Source organism: Haliaeetus leucocephalus, unplaced genomic scaffold, assembly GCF_000737465.1.
Source record: "Haliaeetus leucocephalus isolate CR32 unplaced genomic scaffold, Haliaeetus_leucocephalus-4.0 Scaffold1007, whole genome shotgun sequence".
NCBI lineage: Eukaryota > Metazoa > Chordata > Aves > Accipitriformes > Accipitridae > Haliaeetus > Haliaeetus leucocephalus.
The window spans coordinates 161,470-181,529 of record NW_010973443.1 but is presented as its reverse complement, the minus strand read 5'-3'; the positions used below and the strand labels follow the sequence as shown (position 1 = coordinate 181,529).

Sequence of the window (20,060 nt, the reverse complement as noted above, 5' to 3'; positions counted from 1 at the left end):
GTGAAGGAGACCTGATGCTCTGCGGGTAGCCTACAAAAACAAGTGAGGAAGCAGGAAAGACATACATGTGGCAACCATGAGAAAATGACGTAAGAGAGCTTACATCCAGCACAGCAGTCCAGGGGAGTCTCTTAAGTAACAGTCCCGAAGCTAACAGGGATGCCCGCCTCAATTTATTTTTAAGTTTTTTACTAGTGCATGTCTAGGAGCCACCTTCCTCAGGACAGACCTGTAGGCTCCCGGTGGCCCCCGGCTCCAGTGGGCCTGCTGGCCCTGCAGCTGGGCCACCTCTCCAGCGGGAGGACTTGCACCTTGCCAGGCACCGGCTTGCTGTGTTTTTTGGGGGCAGCGCTCCAGGGGTTGGTCCCTGTTGGGCCTGTCCGGGCACTGTAAGGACTCTTATCCATCATCATTTTGCCCGAGTTTCACCATCACATCTCTCACATTGTACCTCAGACCGAGTCTTCAGACCAGGGTGCTCTGTCTCTGCACCGGTGTGTAACTTGCTGATGTCTCCATAGGCTCGCAGTTTACAAGCATGACAGGACCACAGGGATCATCTATTCCGACTGCCTTCATGAAGGGGGCTGTAAAACTTCACCCAGCAATTTCTGCCTCAAGTCTGTAACTATTTCATTTTTCTTTCAAAGAGTTACTTTGTCTTTATTTAAACACTTTAGGAGAAGGAGATTCCACTATATCCATAAATAAGTTGTTTATTACGGCCAATTTCTCTGGCTGCGAAAAATTCAGAATTTATTTCTGGTCTGAAATTGCCTGGGTTTACCACTTAAATATTGGCTCGTATTATAACTTCTACTAGATGAGATGTCTGTTAAAAAAATGGAGGCACTTTGTACCTTTGTCAGTACTTTAAGGCTGCAGACAAATCTCCATTCATCTTTTTTTTTTTCTTGGCACGGTAAGTAAGGAAGTATTTAACTAATTAAGCTCAAGGTCTCTCTATGGAATACAGGCTTCCCAGACCTGAAGTCCTTTTTGTAACTCTCCTCTGAACACCTCCCAGCTCTCGGTGTGCGTTGGAGTCCCGCAGACAAGCTGCCCATCACTGCTCAGAAGAAACTGTCCCCTGCCACTGCTGTGTGATCCTTCTGCTTCACCCTCCCTGGGAGCAGTTCACCCACGCAACTTCAGAATGACAGGTCTGGCCACGTTTGGTTTTTGTTTTTTTTTTTAATGGCATCTCTCTTCCCTGATGTCAGGCCCCATGGTGATCCACATAACCTATTTCTTTCCCTTTTTAGATTTATTACTTTGCATTTGGCTACACGTAAGGCTGTCAGATAATCCTACCTTACTGAAAAAGCCCGTCTGATTAAAAGGGCCACACCTGACCAGTCCTCGTCATTCAATATCAAACATTTTTTGTACTATTGTTTTATACTTCATATACTAGTATATTTATGTTAAGTATACACTTATACTTTATATGTAAGGACTCCATTCAAATATGTGAGTGGGCAGATAAATGCTAATTTACAATTGCATGATCCAATTTTGAATTCATTAATTACAACCTACAGTGATTTTGTAGACTTTCATTCTGGCTGTGGCTGATTATGTGGTACTAAATCAAATGTCTTATAAAAAAGTTGGCTACATCATATCAAAACAGCTACTTTTACCAACCACATCAAAACCCAACATGAAGTCTGTTCATTGCTCTTTACACACTACATGGTCGACCTCTTAATGTTTTCTGTTTTTTCTTTTCTTTTTTTAAAGGCTATGTGAATACAGTTCCTTTTTACACTTGGAAGTAATGGAACCAAATATATGAATTCACATTATAATATATATATGTAATATATAGTAACGTATAATGTGCAACCATTCACCGTTTGGTTATAACAGCAACTGTGAAAGTCGTATATGGAATGATAGGGCCACACAGTATTAGTACAAAAAATTAAGCAACTCAGTATACTCCAATGCCTGCCAAGAATTAATTTAAATAAAATCAGCAGCAATTTCTTTTCCCTTAAAAATTTCCATTGTTATTCCCGCAGGTGCCAAAGAGCTGAAAACTCATATGTTAAACGCATAATCTAATGGGCTCTGGAGAAAATTTTTCAAATGCACCAACCTGCTGAACCAAGTAAAATTGTAACAACAACTTTTCCAGTGGTGATTATCATGTTGCCAATAAACTCCCTCAGTTTGGATGCTAGGGAGGCGATTCTACGCAGCAGTTTTAATTTCATGGTTTCCTCAAATTCTGCTTCACCACAGTCTTCGTCATCCAGATCTTCTTCATACATCAAAGCATCATCTGGCTCTAACTTTTCTCTTACAGCCTAAAGGAGGAGGGGGGGGAAGAAAAAGAGAATGCAAAAGAGAGAGACAGAGTTGCAAAGGAATTTGAAATTAAAAACCACACGTATGTTATTTAACAATGAAGTCTTATAATCTTTGACTATGTGCAAGTAACGAGAGTTAAGAAAGATGTACTAAAGCTAGAGTTGTACATTGATGGCTCCCACTTCAGATCTGTCTCAAGAAAAAAGATGTTAAGGGTTGTCTCTGAGAAAGACTGCAGTCCTCCTAGATATGCACAACAGGCTGCTTGTTCATTTTTATATGAAATTTAGTTTGGTTTGCTCAGCATTCTTTCCATCTTGCTATCTATTATCTGTTAAACTCCTCTTTGGCTCAATGACTTTAGGTATAAGCTCCAGCCACTAAGCACAAGTGCCTTCCTGGTTGATGTTCCTCAACAAATCCCACTTTTCAAACCCTTCCCCATGAACCCTTCCTCGGACTATAAATGCAAAACCTAGAATGGGGTGAGTAGGAGTGATCTGAGACAGGGCAACAATGGCTGAAATAAATGCACGTAGTTCATTGGTGACTGAAGGGCAGTTTGGGAGAGAAAAAATACACTAAGCAGAGGCTTGGGGAGAGAATGAGAAATGGTGAGATCGGCTGATGGTGAAGGAAATGGAGAAAAAGTGAGCAAGGGAGAAGTAGTGAAAGCTTGAGTGATCTGCAACAATTTAGCAGGGGAAATGAGACCAGTGGCTTAGAACTACACAATGGAAAAAGGGAAAGAAGGAAACATGTAAAGGCCCCTCATACTTGAGCAGTTTGTTAGGATTTGGCAGTGGCCTTCACCATCGAGTCTCCATCGTATCTTGGAGACCAGAAGACATACACAGCTATTGAGTGATGCAGACTAAATCATCAACCCACGGTGAGAATCTGCAGGATTAGCAAGAGGCCCACCCAAAGATACAATTTATGGAAAAATTAGTCATTCACAGACATGTAGGGGCATATTTAAAAAAAAAAAAAAAGTAATAGTTTTGAGCCAGGTTCTCCCTTGGTGTAATAAAGCATAGCTTCTTTGGCACTGAGCTGAACTTATATTAGCTAATGTCAGTTCTGGCCAAGCAGTATCTCTGTGTGTGAAAGAAAGAGAGTCTATTGGTATTTTTCATCAGAATAGCAGTTTTATATTTATTGGTGACCTTTGGCAACAAAAAATTCCACACCGACAGATAAGACTGCAGTAGGAACAGCTGAATTCTCAGCCTACTTAACCAAATTCTTCAGTACCATTTTGTTATGTGGATTCCCAAAGGAACAAAATTCCCTGTGGACTCCTTCATTTCACCTCTAAGCTTGGTGCCAACTTTCTCCTCTTACTTTGGAGCATTAACAATGCTGTGAATGCCCAGAAAAAGCCTGCATATTCTCAAGAGTATCTATTTTACAGACAATGAAATACATATTAAATAAAGTAGGGCTGATCTGGGAAATCTACATTTCTCTTGGACATATCCAGCTATTTCAATAGCTATACCCATTATAAATGGAGTATACTAGCATTTCAATTGCTTTGTTATCGTCACCATTCACTTATACAGCTCTTAACATAGGAATTATTAGATCCTTATGCAAAATAATAGAGGAGATGGCAGCCCAAACATGCAGTCATCACATTTCGAGCCATGCAGCACAAAGAGGCATTCTGTCTGTTCATCACTGCTGCTCGTAACTGAGCTCCTGTCTAAACAGGAGCTACTTAAATATTCAGAAACAATGCTGACAGTAGGCTGAACGATACATTATGCTCTTACTTCTGCCACCGCTGTTTCAGTGAGAAAGCCATACAAGGGGCAAAAGTTATGATCATTTCTGCTTGTGCTGTCATTACTAGATGAACCTGCTCCTAATCTAGTCCTTTTGGGGCCAATCCTGCTCCTCCTGGACTGGCCCTGGTGCTCCGTGCCTTGAGCTTAATATGACCAGTGAACAGTGAAACCTTCAATAGTGTTCATATCCCAAAAGAAAGAGAATGAGTGAGACTGCTGGACATTTAAAGGTTATGAAATGGCATGCCTACTATACATGGGTGTGTGTGAAGGAGACCCTTGTTTCTTCAGCTAGTGCTTTCAATTTGCTGAAGACAGTATACATTAAAATGTGGAATTACTTACAAAAAATGTATAGGAATAATTTCAAAATAAGTAAGTTATTCCATGGGAGATTGTCAGGATTCGTATCTCTATGACTACCACAAATCTATGTTGAACATGAAGACAGGATTCATACACTTATTACAGCTTAAGCTGAATGGGAATTCTGTCAAAATTGTTGAGATAGCACTTAATTATACATATGCAGGAACAGGAAATAAAAGTCTGAAGAGTCAAAAAAGAAAATAATAAGATGTTATCCATGCAGAAGCAGAAAAATGTTCTTGAGGGAAAAATGAACAAAATGAAAATATTTTTAAGTATAATTTCAACAACCTTCAAACAACCTTCAACAACCTTCAAACAACAAAATAAAAAAGAGGACATGGAAGTAAGAAAACCATATGAAAACAGCCCAATGAAAGGTGAGACTTGACACCCTTTTCTGTCTCTTCCCCTACCTGCCTCCCTCACCTCAGGTGCCAAACGCTCAATTTCAATCTCCTCAAAATGGGTCTTTGGATTTTCCTATCATGATAACTAGGACCATAATTTTTTAACTTGGCCAGGCTAATCACTCTTGCTTCATTGATCTGAAGGACCCTTAGGCTACATTTTGTCTTAAGAGTTCAGTATTAATAATCTAGTACTGACACGTATGACACAGCACACCCAGGGAGAAGCACTAGGAAAGAGGATATTTCTCTGGACCAGGATACAGCTGAGAAGGAGATGGTGGTCCAAAATTTCCATGGACTGAGGCTTACACACTTTAAGCATAGCTAAAAGCTTGCAAGTTGATGAGTTACCAAAGAAGTTAACTTCCCTTGTATTTCCACTTCTGTTTAGATATGAAAATATGAATTCCAAGTTCTAAAAAGAAGTTAGAACCTCACAAAAACTCACAGGAAATGCAGAACAACCTACTTCTGGTGTTACTGAGGTCATCAGCAGGGGAAAGAAAACTTCAGCATTCTGAACCTCAGCAAATACCAAAGTGATTTCCCAAGTTTTCCTTCTAAAACAACAACTGTCTGTTTGGAGTTGGGGTTCTTCAAATGCTCTCCTCAGTTTAAGACAAGCTAGCAAATGGGAAAACCTGATCATCAACGACAACCATAATCTGCAGTCCTAGAAGCTTTTCCAGAACAGATGCATACATACCATTTTGTTTCAGCACAGCCTGAATTATCTATGATATCGCTGTGCAAGGATTGCCTGGTTTCAGAGACCAGGATTTTGCACCAGCATGCTTCCTGGAAGAGGTGGGTTAGCTTCTGCATCTCTCTCTTCCCTGTCTGCAAGCACTTTTAAGGATGATACCTCAGTCCTTAGCCTTATTCTGTCTACCTCCCAGTGGTGTCATTCATGACCGAGTTGATGATTATTTCAGTGAAAAGACTATGATGGCTAAACAACTATAGGTTTGGTATTTTTTGTATACAAACATATCTGTTTGTAATTCAGTATCCAAGGTGAAGTCAAGTAGCCGAAAAGCCATGTTCCTTTCCTGAAGTAGCTGAAAGGCCACGTTCCAGTGTACGTCAACAAGACAAACCTTGGATTCCCCCATTCTCATATTCACCACCCACCAACTGGATTATCTCGGATGGCTTTCCAGTTTCTCACATTGAGCACTTCAAATTGCTGAAGGCAGGCAAACAGTGAACAGTTTTTACATCCAACATGGTGATAATGTGCCTGTTGTTTTACCACTTTCTGATGATTAAGTAGCCATGCAAGTACACGCTCATCACAGAACACCAGTACTCCAGTCAGACTGTTTTGCAAAGCTCTTTTTACTATGTGGATTAGTCTAAAGCTACAAACCCACGCTCCATAGGCTACAGTTAGAAAAATACTTTTACTTCCATAATAAATTACTTATTATGCAATTACAGGATCCCTGTGGAAGCTGATTAAATCAAATAAACTTCTCCATTCAAGGAGTATAGAGCATTTGTGAAGCCATAAACATGTGTTTCCATGACCTTTGCTCTGCAGAGCAGGGCCCCAGGACTTTTTATAAATAAACTAAATGTAGTTTAGGTTTTTCAGCAATCGTGTGGAAGTCCCAAGAGTATTTATTGTACAACACTTTTTTAAACTGCCAAATTGAGATAGAGAACAGGCAAGGAAACAGTATAGCCTCTGTGGCAGCTATGGCAGCTACTATTGTGACCAGGGCCAGAATGTCCATTAGCAACTTTGGGGGCTGCTTTATTAACATCCAACTTTTAAATGTTTCATCTGGTACAGTATAAACACTACTGCACAAAGATATCCTCTAGTCCCACAGATGTATTTACTAACAGGAAACCTTAACCCCAACCTAAAACCCATTCTTGCTTTAGAACACTCCTTGCTTTGTACCTACTTTTAATGGTATTGTATCCGTAAACACAAATTTGCTCATTTATTGACTTTTTGATTCTAGAGAGGACACAAATGAAACTCTTCAAAAATTCAAATAATGAGAGCAACAAAATTTAACTAACCAGAACTGTTACGACTAAGGATATATAAGTCTCAAGAATGGACACAACTCCCATCCCTGCAAATGCTTTGCATTAATTATCAGGACCTCTCAAGCGTGCACTGCTAAGCTCACAAGAATAAGTTCTCATGAGAGTTCACGTGCTTCCTCCTTCCAGTTGGCTCATAAACGCTGTACAAATAGCCTCTTTTGCAGTATTTTGACATTTCCTCCCAGCCAGAACCAGGAAACAAACAGAGGAGTGAGAAAATGAAAAATAAGCCTTAGAAAAACATACAGTTATGTGAAGTTCACCAACTGTTTTTAACATGTTGCTTCCAGAGTTTTTAACAATGGTTAAATAGATCCTGCTGTGTCAGCTCAATTTATCAATTTATCTATGTATTACGTGGGCATTTAAAAAGTTATAGACATGCACTGAAGAACCTCATTATCAAACTTAATGTCAAGATGACACTGTATCTTCCAAGGGTCTGCATTGCAGGTGGCAGAAATGCAACCTGCAGTTAGATTGCATGGCAGCACTGCCATGCTCCCAGGGCAACCTGCTTGTCATGTGGCTCTGCTCCGCAAAGTAACCTCTGTGAAGGACAGCATGAAGCAACCTCCTGAGGAGCAGGGCCTGAGTTCAATGATTGAACACATTCTTCTTGCCTCTGAATTGCCAGTGGGGCTGCAGGGCTCACCCCAGCACTCAGCCGCTTCCCAGAACCTGCTCCTTCCTGGCCCCCCCTGCAGCAGCCTCACCCAAACAGCTACAGGTACAAGGTTCGGCATGAGGGCAGAGTCGTACATCGTGGTGGACCATGTTGTTTACTGCTGGTGATACCAGAGAAGTACTTCCATGATCTGGATTAGCTTGAAGGTGCACGGTTTGGCTTGCAGAAGAGATAGCTGCACCTACTTTGCAAGGAGACAACAGCGAGGAAGCCACGAAGCAGGCTGCATGGTCTGACCTCCTTCTCGCAATTTTAATCAATCTCCTCAAGAACTGCTCCAAGTTGTAGTATCCCAGACCTCATCACAGACTTCTAACCCCTGCTCCTGATAGCCACACCAGTTTCTTTACAGTGGGCTGGATTGTCTTCATGCTGCCCTGCAGTTTGCACACCCTGAGGCACACACTTACAGCCCCCTGCTGACCTGGTTCCTGTAAAACCATGTTGTCTGGTGGAGAATTAAGATACCACTTCTTATAACTATTTCTTTACTTCTTATCAGAGATCATATTTTTATTCCATACCTGTGACAGAATAGCACAGATACAATTTATTAGACATCTTTTATAAGTCTGTTCAAGCCATTACTATGCCCAAGTTTCTGGACTTCATTTTCATTAAAAATACCACTTAATGAACAGTTTGGTTTAGGAATCATGTGAGTCAAGCTATTTGATTCAACTGCACCAGCAGAACTATAGAAATAGACTCGTTCTCTACTATCACATTGTTCCAGTTCAATTGCCTCCATAGTGCCTAAGCTGGTGCATTCAATCTAGATGGAACATACCGTAACATGACTGAGTTCCTATTTTTAAGCTTGCTCTAAAAGCCTTCCCCCCCCGCCCACGGTCTTTAACCTTTATCTTTAGAAACGAGATGGTTACAGCAGTAGGAGGAATTCATTACCTACCTGCCTTCAGGAGCAGCACATACATATAGAAATGCATATAGAAAAAATAATCAACACAATATTCTTCACACAGACAGAGCTGTGAGTACAAAAGCTGGAAAAGACATTTAACTGCTACTTGTTTTAACATCAAAGGAACTGCAAGCCCTTAATGGCATATAAATGACTGTAGTTTTAACCTGGAGTCAATACTAAACTACGTTAAGTTAATCATTTATTGAATTTCCAATTTTGCAAGTGAAGAACTCCAGTTATTCTGAAAGCATCAGCATGTGAGAAGCAGACTTCACCGCTTTATCTGCCACAGAACAGATACAAAAATTTCCACATAAACAATTCCCACATGTCATTCAACTTGAGCTCTACAGAAATGGGGCTGGTTAGGAAAATATCTTCTTCAAGGTCATCTTGTGTGAGATACATGTGGTGCTCAAAGGGAGGTCAAGGCAGGTCAACAGAAAGCCAAAGGGGAACACCACTTCGCACACGCACAGGGGTGCAGGTGGAGGGAGGGCTGCAGGCTGCAAGCCAGGATAGAAAAAGAAAACTGGGTAACTTCAGGGGAAGACCCTGCTAAATGAGCTGAACTAATCAAGTGTGAGACAATTGCAGTGAACATTTTGGTAGGTGTGACATCAATGAGATAGAGGCATTTTGGAATTTAAACAGTGATCTAAAGTTTGTATTACTCAACTGAAAAGAAAAATCCTAAATTAACCTTAAGTCCTATAGATCTGAATGAAAAATTCTATCACTGATAGATCTCAGGTGTGCTAAAGCTTGGGTTAAAGGCTTACACAGTACTAGATAAATTCATCAGGGAGGTACCAACAGAAATAACTTTCAGTGTGTTTGCACTGTTTGATAGTAATGAATGACATACATTTCCACAGTAAAACCTCCTGTGGGAAAGAGTCATTCATGACAAAAATGGATCAGCTATTTACTGGAAGCACATAGGGACAGAAGCATTTAGTGATTCAGAGGAAATGAAAAATAAAAAATTAATGAAGACAAGCACAGTTCTGAAGAAGGATAACAGGAAGGCAGTTCATTAAATCCTGTGTACAATAGATATTGTACTGGAAGGGCCAAAGATTATTTCACTTTCCAATGTACCTATCGCACCTGAGCAAACACCAAGTGATTTCAGCACAAGACTCACTTGGCCAATATGGAAATACAGTTTCACATCTTGACTTCAAAAAGCTGTCAGGCATATAAGCCAAATGCAAACGAGAGGGGAATTCACAGGCAGAGTTTGGTGGTTTAGCCTGAGATGATTAAACACCTTTTTACAGTGAAAAGGAAATAGGAAGAGTTGGGTTATGACTACAAGGCACAATTCAGTACAAATGCTAAATGAGCTAGTGCAGGTATGTGAAGCAGCACAGCACCCATATGGAGTAATTCCTGGACCAAGAAATATACACATTGTCCCATTATCGACCTTGCTTAGGACAATAAATAGCCCAGCTATGGTGCTGTGGTGGTTTGCAGTATTGCCTCAGCTTATACAGAAGTGGCTGGGGTACTTCTCCAGTACCACCCTGAAAAGCCACAGTTTAGTGGAATAAACAGGAGAATGGGACATCTAATCTACAAGAGGATCCAAAATTACTTGACTTCTTTAGTCTTGCAGAACAACCTTTAAAGAAATATGTTTTCTTCTCCCAAAATATCAGAGAAATAAATGCGAGGGAAGGAAACAATATATTGAAGCAAAAGAGCAGAAAATCTAAAAGGGTTATAATGCAGTTATGAATATATGTATAATCTAAATTAAACATTTTCTAACCACCAGAAAAGCAAAATTACGGAACAGGGTCCTGTCAGGAGCAATGCGATGAAGAAAAACTGCCCTGTTTTCAAGAAGGTGCTTCCTACCTTCCAGAGGGAATTCTGTGATACAGAGGCCTGCAATAGCAGCAGGCTGAATTCTGTGACCCAAGAGATTCCTTCTTGTACTGTGTTACTCATCACTTAGACTCCCCAAAGGCAACAGTATTCCAGGATTTTCATCTCTTGGTTAACACCTCGGTATCTATACATTTGGAATTGAGGACTGTTCGAAGAGAAAACCAGTAACCCCAGTGAAGAGCTGCCGCAAGAAGAATTTCATCATGCCATGTTTTTAACCAAAACAGGGCAGGTGCACACTAAAGTTTCACGCTGAAGAGGCTAACAGCATTTGGAAATACATAATGTATTGCACTATGTAACATTATGTAGCTGAGGCACTGCTGTAGTATAATTATGTATTTGTGTTAAGACTTATCCAAAGACATGTGCATCAAACCAAGAAGCTAATATAACTCGTAAACTTTTGACCCTTGTTAAGCTGAGATGCATTAGAATTGTTACTGAGGGAGGCAGCTGGGTAAGGTCTGGCAAACTTCACCACTACAAATATCACAAGCAAAGCAGTGAGGGAGCCTCACCTACTGTTTTTAAACCACAGAAATAAGGTATTAAATTCTACTTACACCACGTCCAAAGCACACTAAGACCAACTTGGTTTGGACCAGTTCTGCAGAGGTCAAAACCAAAGAAATATTTATAACCAATTAGAAAAGGTAAGCCAATGCCATGCTAAATAGAGATGACAATGAGAAGAAAAAAGAGGAATAAAAGAGGCGTCATCAGGAAGCTAAAAGAAGCCAAGAAGTTCCAAACCTCTCTAAGATGTTCTTTTTCCCTCTTTATCACCGGTACTATTTTCCACAATATTTTCCACAATAGCCATCATTTGCTATCTCTGAAGAGATGCAAATATTGAAGGAAAAGAAGTGCATATGGGAAGAAGATGTTTAGAGAAATCAGGGCCAAAGGGTCCCACATCAGTAAGAGCTAATCAAGTCAGGTGAATGTTTGATACTGGTAAAATAGAATTAAATTAACAGAAACACAAAACAATAAATCATCTTTGGAAAATATACCCATCACAGGCTTTAAGAAAAATAGGATGATCATCTAGACAGGGTTGTGGGTACCACTGTAAACAGCTCAAAGGAGATCTCTGCATCTGAAGCCAATAAAAATGGCAAGGTGCTAGCAGCTACAAGGACTGGGACATCAGATCTTTCTCGGAGCTGTGCTCTAAGCTGAACTAATTATCCATATTATACAGGACATCCAGGTAGGCGATACGCTAGTACAACTGTCCAACCCAACAATCTCTGAATCTAATAATGAACGTCATAATACCATCATTTAAATCAACAGTAAGTCCTTGCCTGACATGCTGAGGCATTGATATTCTCTGTAGCTCAAGAGAATATTGCAGAACTATAGCTAGTTCAGAAAAACGTAATGGAAATGACAAAAGAAGTTGAAAAAAGAACAGGGATTGCTTACCTTTAAAAGGACAAATATGCAAGATAATAAATACATTTGATTTCCCTTATACCATCTCACTGTGTTTTATAACATGTAATACAAGGGACCTTCCATAAAATTAAAGAGTGTTAAATTTGACATAAAATCAGAGAGCACTTATTAAATTGTGGAAGTCCTTGCTTCATGATGCCACTGAAGCCAAGAAATTAATGAGGTTTTAAAAGGGTCTGGATAATTATATGTTTAACAAGATTATCCAGAGTAGCTATAATTATAAACAACATTTTTTGGAAGGGATTTGAAACCACATGTTTTAGGATTAAAGCCAGTCTCTCACTAGGAGAGATCAGGACAAATTGTAACGTTGGATATGGGGAGAAAGGGTATTCCCTTCCTTGCTTACTGTCCTTATCCAGCAGGTACCAGCTACTCTCAGGATGAGGATACTGGTCTAAATGGGCAATTTCCAGACCAGGAAGTCCTTGCATGAAGCATGGGACATGTGTAGCTCTCAGAGCCTATCTAGTCTGCCCTGTATGTATTGCAGTTGCACTTGGAGACCTGGACCAAAAGAGAGCTCTCGATGTACTACGTGCCCATTGTAGGCGTAGGACAAATAGCCCTGTCACTGTTTAGAATGACAAAGCTAGGAAACTGAGCATTTTTACTGCTCCTATTTGCCAAGGGACACAGAAGCCGAGAGACAGATGAAGTAATAGACTCAAGAACACAAACCAGGTTTGTGGCCGAAGTGAGAACCATGCTGGTCCTCCTGAGTCCAGTCCAGTATCTTGATTCCAAGCCAAGCTCTCCTCACAGTCTTCCCAAACTTGAGTTTAGTTTAAAACAATTTCCTCTTTCTCTTTTTCTTTTTGTTTTGCCTTTTTGAGATCCCAAACAAATCTCTGCCTTCCGCAGAAAAGAGGAGGGGTGGAGGCTCTGGGATCAAGCTTGCCTCAGATTATGGGACAAAGTACAGACCCAGTGGTCACATTTGCTTTCTAGAAGAGCGTGGATGAGAAACAAGCTTGAATGGGCAAGGCAGCAAGTGCCATGGGACGAAGTTGCATTGAAGACTACAACTGTGTATTTCAATTAAGACCAACACTTCTTCTAAAGTTTAAGTTGTGCAATCTCAGAAGGATTTTCCTCCCCACCACTGTCACTTACAATATTAGGCAATTCAGCCACAGTCTCAAGAAAAAGCTACTTCCTTTCTAAAACCTATCAGACTGTATATACTGTATCTGCATTTTGGCATATAAACCGCCATCTGCACCAAATCAAAAATGTCATACTTTCAGCTGCAGCTGGGAGTTAACTGTTCTTTCTTATTTTCTTCCACCTTTTACACCTTGTGACTGGCATTGTGCTTTTCGGCATTTGCTATCCGGGCCTGTCTCCAGCTGAATTCACCTGCTTTAAATTTTGTGAGCCCTAATAAAAAAGGCCTGCAGACACGTTTGCTCCAAGTGTGCAACCATTTAGGGGTGGTAATGAGTTGGACTGCAGCCTGGTATCTGGCAGACCTTCCTACTTCATGACTCACTGTTAATTAAAACCACACTCTTTGCTTATTCCTGGGATAGCGTTACTTGCAAATAATTGAGAGTCTCTCACTGCCTTATAGCCTCCTCCCCCCCAGTTCTGTTCTGTAGAATACACTTTTCTGATGGAGATCTGTTTCCCTTAAAGTTGGATGCAGTGTAATGAAGAAGGACATCCATTTTTCCATGAATCCTTCTTGTCCTTAATTTGGATTCTGATCCTTTTTCTTATTTTGAATTGCATCTCAAGCCATGAGCAATCTGATCCATTGTACTCTACAGCTGGTTTCTGGAGGCTACTGCCATGACGAAGTACAGCACACAACTGAATATCACAAACTACTACTCAACTCCAGGCATTTTTTCAGCATGCCCATACAACAACTGAAATGTGATGGATTCATGCAGCTTTGAAAAGGTCACTTTTAGAAGTATTAAAACAATTATTTAACAGGTTTTCTTATACATAAATATTGGAAGGAATAGATAGATTAATCTTTCTTTTTTAATTAAGCCTATTTCCACAGTATTTCTCTCTCCCCAAAAGCAAAGAGGTCTGAGAATCGCTCAATGTAAATAATTTCATGCAAAAAGGTAAAGCTGCAAGACAAACTCTCTGCTTTTGCCTGGAAGTCACACTGCTGATTTCTTGATTTATAGAGCCATCTGTGGCTAGGCATCTAGCAATTTGAAAAGACACCTCTCTTATGGCTCTTTTGAGCCTGTTCAAATCAGCTGATGCATTCTTAACAAAATCTCGTACCACAAACCTCTGATGACTGGTGGCAGGGACTCACAGCAAAAGCTCTTCCACTCTGAAATTGGCTACGTGGCTGGACTAACAAACCCAGGACTATTTCCTCTGGAGGCACAGTACCAAGCTCAACACTTCTCCTGAAGCGTTTGTTTGTAGGGCAGTTATTGCTGCAACTCATTTCATGTTTTCTAATTCACTGGAGTTACAGCATCAGTAGAAAGCCTCCCCAACACGCAGCCACAGGCATCAGTCAGCTAATGCAGAATTCAAAGAACTGATCACTTACTTAGTTTTCCCTTTTCCAGTGTATTCTACCAAGGAAGAATTGAAAATTATCATGTGAAACCCACACAGTTTGGACTCATTTTAGATCATGCCAATATTCTCCCAAATTCAGACACTCAGCTGCATGCTCTGATATGCATTAGGTTCCTTACAGTCAGTCCTGCCAAATACATATTCCTAGCAGATTCAGCTGCTTCTGCAGCCTCCTCCTAACTAGCAGAAATGATTCCAGGATGTTATGTGCAGACACCTAGAAAGAGAAAGCTGAAGTTTGGAAAAATGTGTTTAATAGGTATTTAATTTTCCACTCTCCATTTCACTCCATTTTTAAAAAACAAGCAGGTTATTCTGATGCAGATTCATCATTTCAGCTGTGAAGATCAGAATTCCTTAAAGCATTGGGGATCACCTCACATGGCAGTAACCATTATCCCTTTTTTAAAAAAAATGCCTGTGATAGAGTTTTGGGTGTCACTAAATCTAAACACAGCTGCTGTGTTCACTAAATATTCTGTAATACATACAGTTTACAGAACACAAATAATATTTGCTGAGCTCTGATGTGAAGAAGTAGAACACATTTACGCAGATTTCTATTTGCCCAGTATCAATATTTCTTTGCAGTCAAAGTTTTCCCCTTCTCCCCCAAGCTTTTTTTTTTTGTGGAATATTCTGGCCCATTTAGTTGCATTGGTGGATTGCCTTGAGGCAGCCAGCCTAGGACCAACCCAATTTAAAGCTACACTCTGTGCTATGTAATCAGTGTTTGTTAGCTCAGTTTTTTCCCTTGCATTCCAGGCAAATGACTATTGAAACCTGTCTGGAAGCCAGCACCCATCCTCTCTGGGAGACTGAGCTCCCTTTGACCCAGACTCCAGGCTCAGGCTTACCTCTAAACCAAACAAAAAGTGAGTATCTGAACATCATCATTTAGATTCAGAGGAATCTGAATGTTTTTCTCCTGAGCTTCTGCCATCAGATTACTCCTGTTTTACGCACGTGCATGCTTTCTTTCCAGGAGATCAAGGGCTTCAAAGAAGTCTGTTAGAGCCCACTTTGGTAAAATGCAACTCTAATTAGCCACACTTCTTAATACTTCAAACATTTCCCCTTATGGGTATAGCCCCAGATTCTAGCCTGCTCATTCTGCACAGCTCAAATGATAAAGCAGATTTAAAGCTGACAAAACCAGCTTCCAGGAGACACAGCAAAACCTTGCATACACTCATCAGACCCAGACTTACATATCCTCCAACATGTAGTTAAAAGCTGCAATCTTACAACTGCAACTGAGTATAAAGCACAGTCCTGATACTTATCTCTCATGTGCTAGCAACTCTGGCAATACCACAATCCAGACAACATGGCAACATGCAGAGAGGCTTTTTTTCCTCTCTATAGCGGCACCAAAATGGGCAGCTGGTCCCCCTAAATAATTTACCCACTTCAAAGTGCAATTTCTATTTGAAATGTGCAAGTTGTAAGCGTCTCCCCTAAAAACAGATTTTTGAGAGTAAAGAAAAAAACATTCCACCCACGCGCAAAAGAAGACAGAAAATGAGACCCAAGGCATGCTAGACAGTCTGATAAAAAACATGTTAAGATCAGTAGTAGGAATTTCTCTGCACCCTGGGCTAAATTCCCACTGTGGCTTTTTATATTATAAAATTGCTTCCCTTTTTCTGTGGATTTTTCTGCCTTTGGTATCTCTGCCATTCTTCTTCCCACTGGGAAAATACACAGCAAACACATCAACACTTCCAGCTAAGCCATTCCCCAAAATTATCCTCAAGCTCACTCAGTATGACCACAGTTTTAGATAATTCCTTCCATGAATGTAATACACAGTCTCTCTTCCCTTCTCCTAAGAGTCATTTCTGATAATCACTCAGATGCTGCTGTTGTTCTTGGATAACAAGTTTGGAAATATGGATGCTATCTAAGAAACTGAGCAATGTATGTAGCAAAACAACCTTGTCGGGCTTAACCAGCAGCTCTGGTGAAGAATCAATTTGTGATCGACTGTCACAATCATTTCTTAACTCAAAACAATTTGAGAAATTCAGTAGAATATCTACCACTTCTCATATCCTGCTTTGTTTTCTCAAGATGGTAACAGCTGTAGCTTTTCCACTTTAAAAACAATTGTTTAGTTTCCTGAAAGAAAGTTCACTTCTTAACATACCCAGTCCTCATGAAACCATTTCAGAGCACATCCAGACAGGAATGCCAAAGCTCACTATTATTTAAAAGCCATACAGATAGAAATGTGTATTTGATACCATTTCCTCATTTTCAAATTGCATGTTGCACTGTGCTGCATCCTCGGTTACTGGCTTCTGAAACATGTTGCGGCAGATGAGCCATATTGTCAGACTAGCAATGAACATCCCAATATCTGGTACAAATAGTCTGATCACGTTGCCAGCATCTGCTCCTTTCACACTGTATGGGATGAAAAAAAAACAACAAAAAAAACAAAGAAACATTTGTTACTTCTAATGACATTTTCAACTGTAACAGAAAGTTAGCTCAAGGCAAAGAAAAAAACCCAAAACCCCAATAATAAGAAAGCTTCACAATATGAGAAGTATGACCAACAACAGATCAAGATCTAGACAGACAGATATTTTTGCTCTCCAGAAATTCAGAATAAGTCATTATTCACTCAGAGCTCACATACTCATGTTTTAGTGATACTCAGTGTTTTGATTAACACAATTCTGAATCCATTTTGTAGAAAGCAACACAGGAACAACCTTCAAATTCAACAAGAAAGATTTCAGCTGAGTCCCTAGAAGATCCATGGGTAGAAATCACAATCCCTTTACTGGCATCCTTTGCAAAGACAACAGCATCCAGCTCCACCAAGGAGGTCAAGCAAAGACAAGACAGCATTCATGTCACCCCTAATCATTCCTGGCACACAGAGAAACAACCAGAAAGTCTGTAATATTTTAATATTTTTTATTATGTTAACTGTTAATATGTTTTATTCAACTAGACCTCTTAAATACCTTTCTGGGTATTTAAGTACTAATATTTAAGTACAAATATTTAAATAATAACTGAAGTGTTATGTCCCCACCAAGAAAACCTTTCTTCTCCTCTGAAAGATTTGTAAGGCTGGATGAATTTCATGTAGAAAAATAATTGCACTGCTTCATTGTGCAGATCTAATTGTTTAGGCTGGGAAATATGACTTTATGGGTTTGGATGTGGTGTCTGAATTTGGTTCACTGTTAAAATGAAAAGCTTGGATTCAGATTTAGTGCCATAATGAACAGTTTATTAAGCTGCTGCATGGACTTACTGAACTTTTAACTATTAATGAGAGGATATAATCTTAATTATTTGAAAGTGTACAGCATGTACCTGCCAATCTTGAATTTAACACATTTTAAATATGCAGCTCCAATTTTAATTTTAATTTAGTTTTTTATAGGGCTTTATGTCCATAATCAGTTCTGAGGACAGGTGAGGCATCTGTATAGCTCCTTGGGCATAGGTGAATGCGCTAGACTAGCTCTTCATAGCCTGAACTGGTAGAAAACCTTGACAGGTTGTGTTACAGATGCAAAAGAAGAGATCACCTCTGGCCTTTCTTTATCCTAACACTAGCAGCTTTGAAGCCTAAAAAAAGCTATTTGTGAAGGAGTTACCTGCAACTGCTGCCATTAACTGCAGATCTGGAGTATCTAGAAAGTCTCTAATGTGATTACAACACAACCACTGTCAGGAGTCTTGTTGGCCTGCTCCTATGTCCGAGATCAAATCCTACATTTCCATCACTGCTGCTCACACAGCTTTTCCACTGCCATGTATCTTGCAAAATAACATACGCCCAAAGTGGGAATAAGGGAAGTGACCAGAAAGCTAGCTTTAATGTTTGTTTCAACATGTACAGATGTGTGTATCATGGGAAGCAGTGAGCTATGTGCAGGTCTGTGGGATACTGTCCAGTAGCACAATTATGAAATGGACACAGAAGTACTACTGAATTGTTTCAAAACAGGAGAGGGAAAATTCAAGGTCTAGTTCTTCTTCCCATGGTCAGACATAGACATGGAATAAACTGACAAGGTGCTGCCTAAGGAAAACAACTTAAGATTTGAAATTGCAGCTTCTTGGAAAAGAAAGAAATTGCAATTATGCAGCCAGAAAACTTCCTCCTCTGATGCTCTTTGCTGTTACAGATTAACCCTGAATGGTCATGCACTATATGGCAGCTAAGTAGCTTGAAAATGTTTTGCTAATGGCTTCGAGTTGTACTGAAGCACAGAAAAAAATTCAGTCATTGAAAGGCTTGTAAAAGAGTTAGATGGCAATGTCCTTGCTGGATTGCTTGTGTGGTTTTTGTGCCGCTGCTTCAAGTAAAGCATGCTGTAGAGTCAACTGGCATATGGCAGCACAGTCAATCTGTTTAACATTACAGAAAATACAGGCTTGACGTGTGTCAGTTCATTTTGCAGTACCGTAGCTCTTACTGCCAATGAAGGTTAGCTAGTTCAAGGCACTGAGTCGGCACTTTCTCCTTTGGCAGAAAGCAGTAAAAAGTACACGTTTAATGAACCTAATTCCCAACAACAGGATTCACAAAACCAATAATGAATTAGTTTCACTTATCCTGATCATTATGCGGAAACATGCCTATTAAAATGGTTTTACTAAATAAGTGGCAACAAAATCTGAATTCTTGATTCTGAAAGCATCACTCGGGCTTTATTTTGAAATAGTTGAAAAAAACCCTGAATCCAGTATCAGTTAGTGTAAGAACAGTATAAATTTGCTAGTCTCATATTGAAAAATGGATCAGATTACTTCTATGCAATAGTTGTCCAAGTGAGCTTTTTCTGTACACAGGTATGAAGTCACATCTAAAATTAATTTTGCATCACTTCTGAACTTAAAGCACAAGTCCATCAGATTCAACCACTCACGCACAAACAAATTAAAAGGTGGTAGCTGTCAAATGCCAGCACTTCTTAGTCACACCAGGTTCTCCTTCCTCACATTGTACTCCCGTGGAGCCACGCTGGGTCTTCCTTCACGTATCCCACTCCCCAGAACAAGGGCAGACCCCTGCGGGAACACTGCCTCTGTCGCGGCTCACATTTCTTTCCACTAACCCAAACCAAGTGCTTCTGATCTTTCAAAATAAATCATTTAGCATGTTGTTGTGAAAGATGTAATGTACAGTTCAGGCTAGCAATAGCAAGCCTGAACAGTGATACTTAACCACAGAGCAGGGAAAAATTCTGCACATGAATAGTTTATTCACCAAAACCAGTCACAAATGTATGCTGTCCCTGTCTCCCCATGAGAAGGAAAACAAATTGACCTCAGTGTGATAATTAAAAAGGAAACAAAAGATCACTTGAAAATAGTGAAATGTATATTCTTCTGTAAAGCAGAATAATAAACTGCTTCATTCGACCCCAAGCAATTTGCTCCCCAGTTTTTCACAGCAACAGCTGAAACAAAAATCAGTTATTCCCACTTGTTATCTCTGGCAGCACAAAAAAGACTGGTAAATACTGCAATCATTCCACAAACATTTC

At 40.0% G+C, this 20,060-nt stretch overlaps 1 protein-coding gene across 1 annotated transcript in view; it reads right to left on the bottom strand.

Annotated features, from left to right (window-relative positions):
- The window catches only part of PIEZO2 (piezo-type mechanosensitive ion channel component 2), a gene marked incomplete at its 5' end in the record, with an annotated part of 254,536 nt that overhangs the window by 121,995 nt on the left and 112,481 nt on the right, over positions 1-20,060 (bottom strand). The window contains 2 exons of the mRNA XM_010584880.1: positions 2,108-2,318; positions 16,782-16,944. Coding sequence (XP_010583182.1) covers positions 2,108-2,318; positions 16,782-16,944 — 374 coding nt within the window. The remainder of the gene's footprint in view (positions 1-2,107; positions 2,319-16,781; positions 16,945-20,060) is intronic.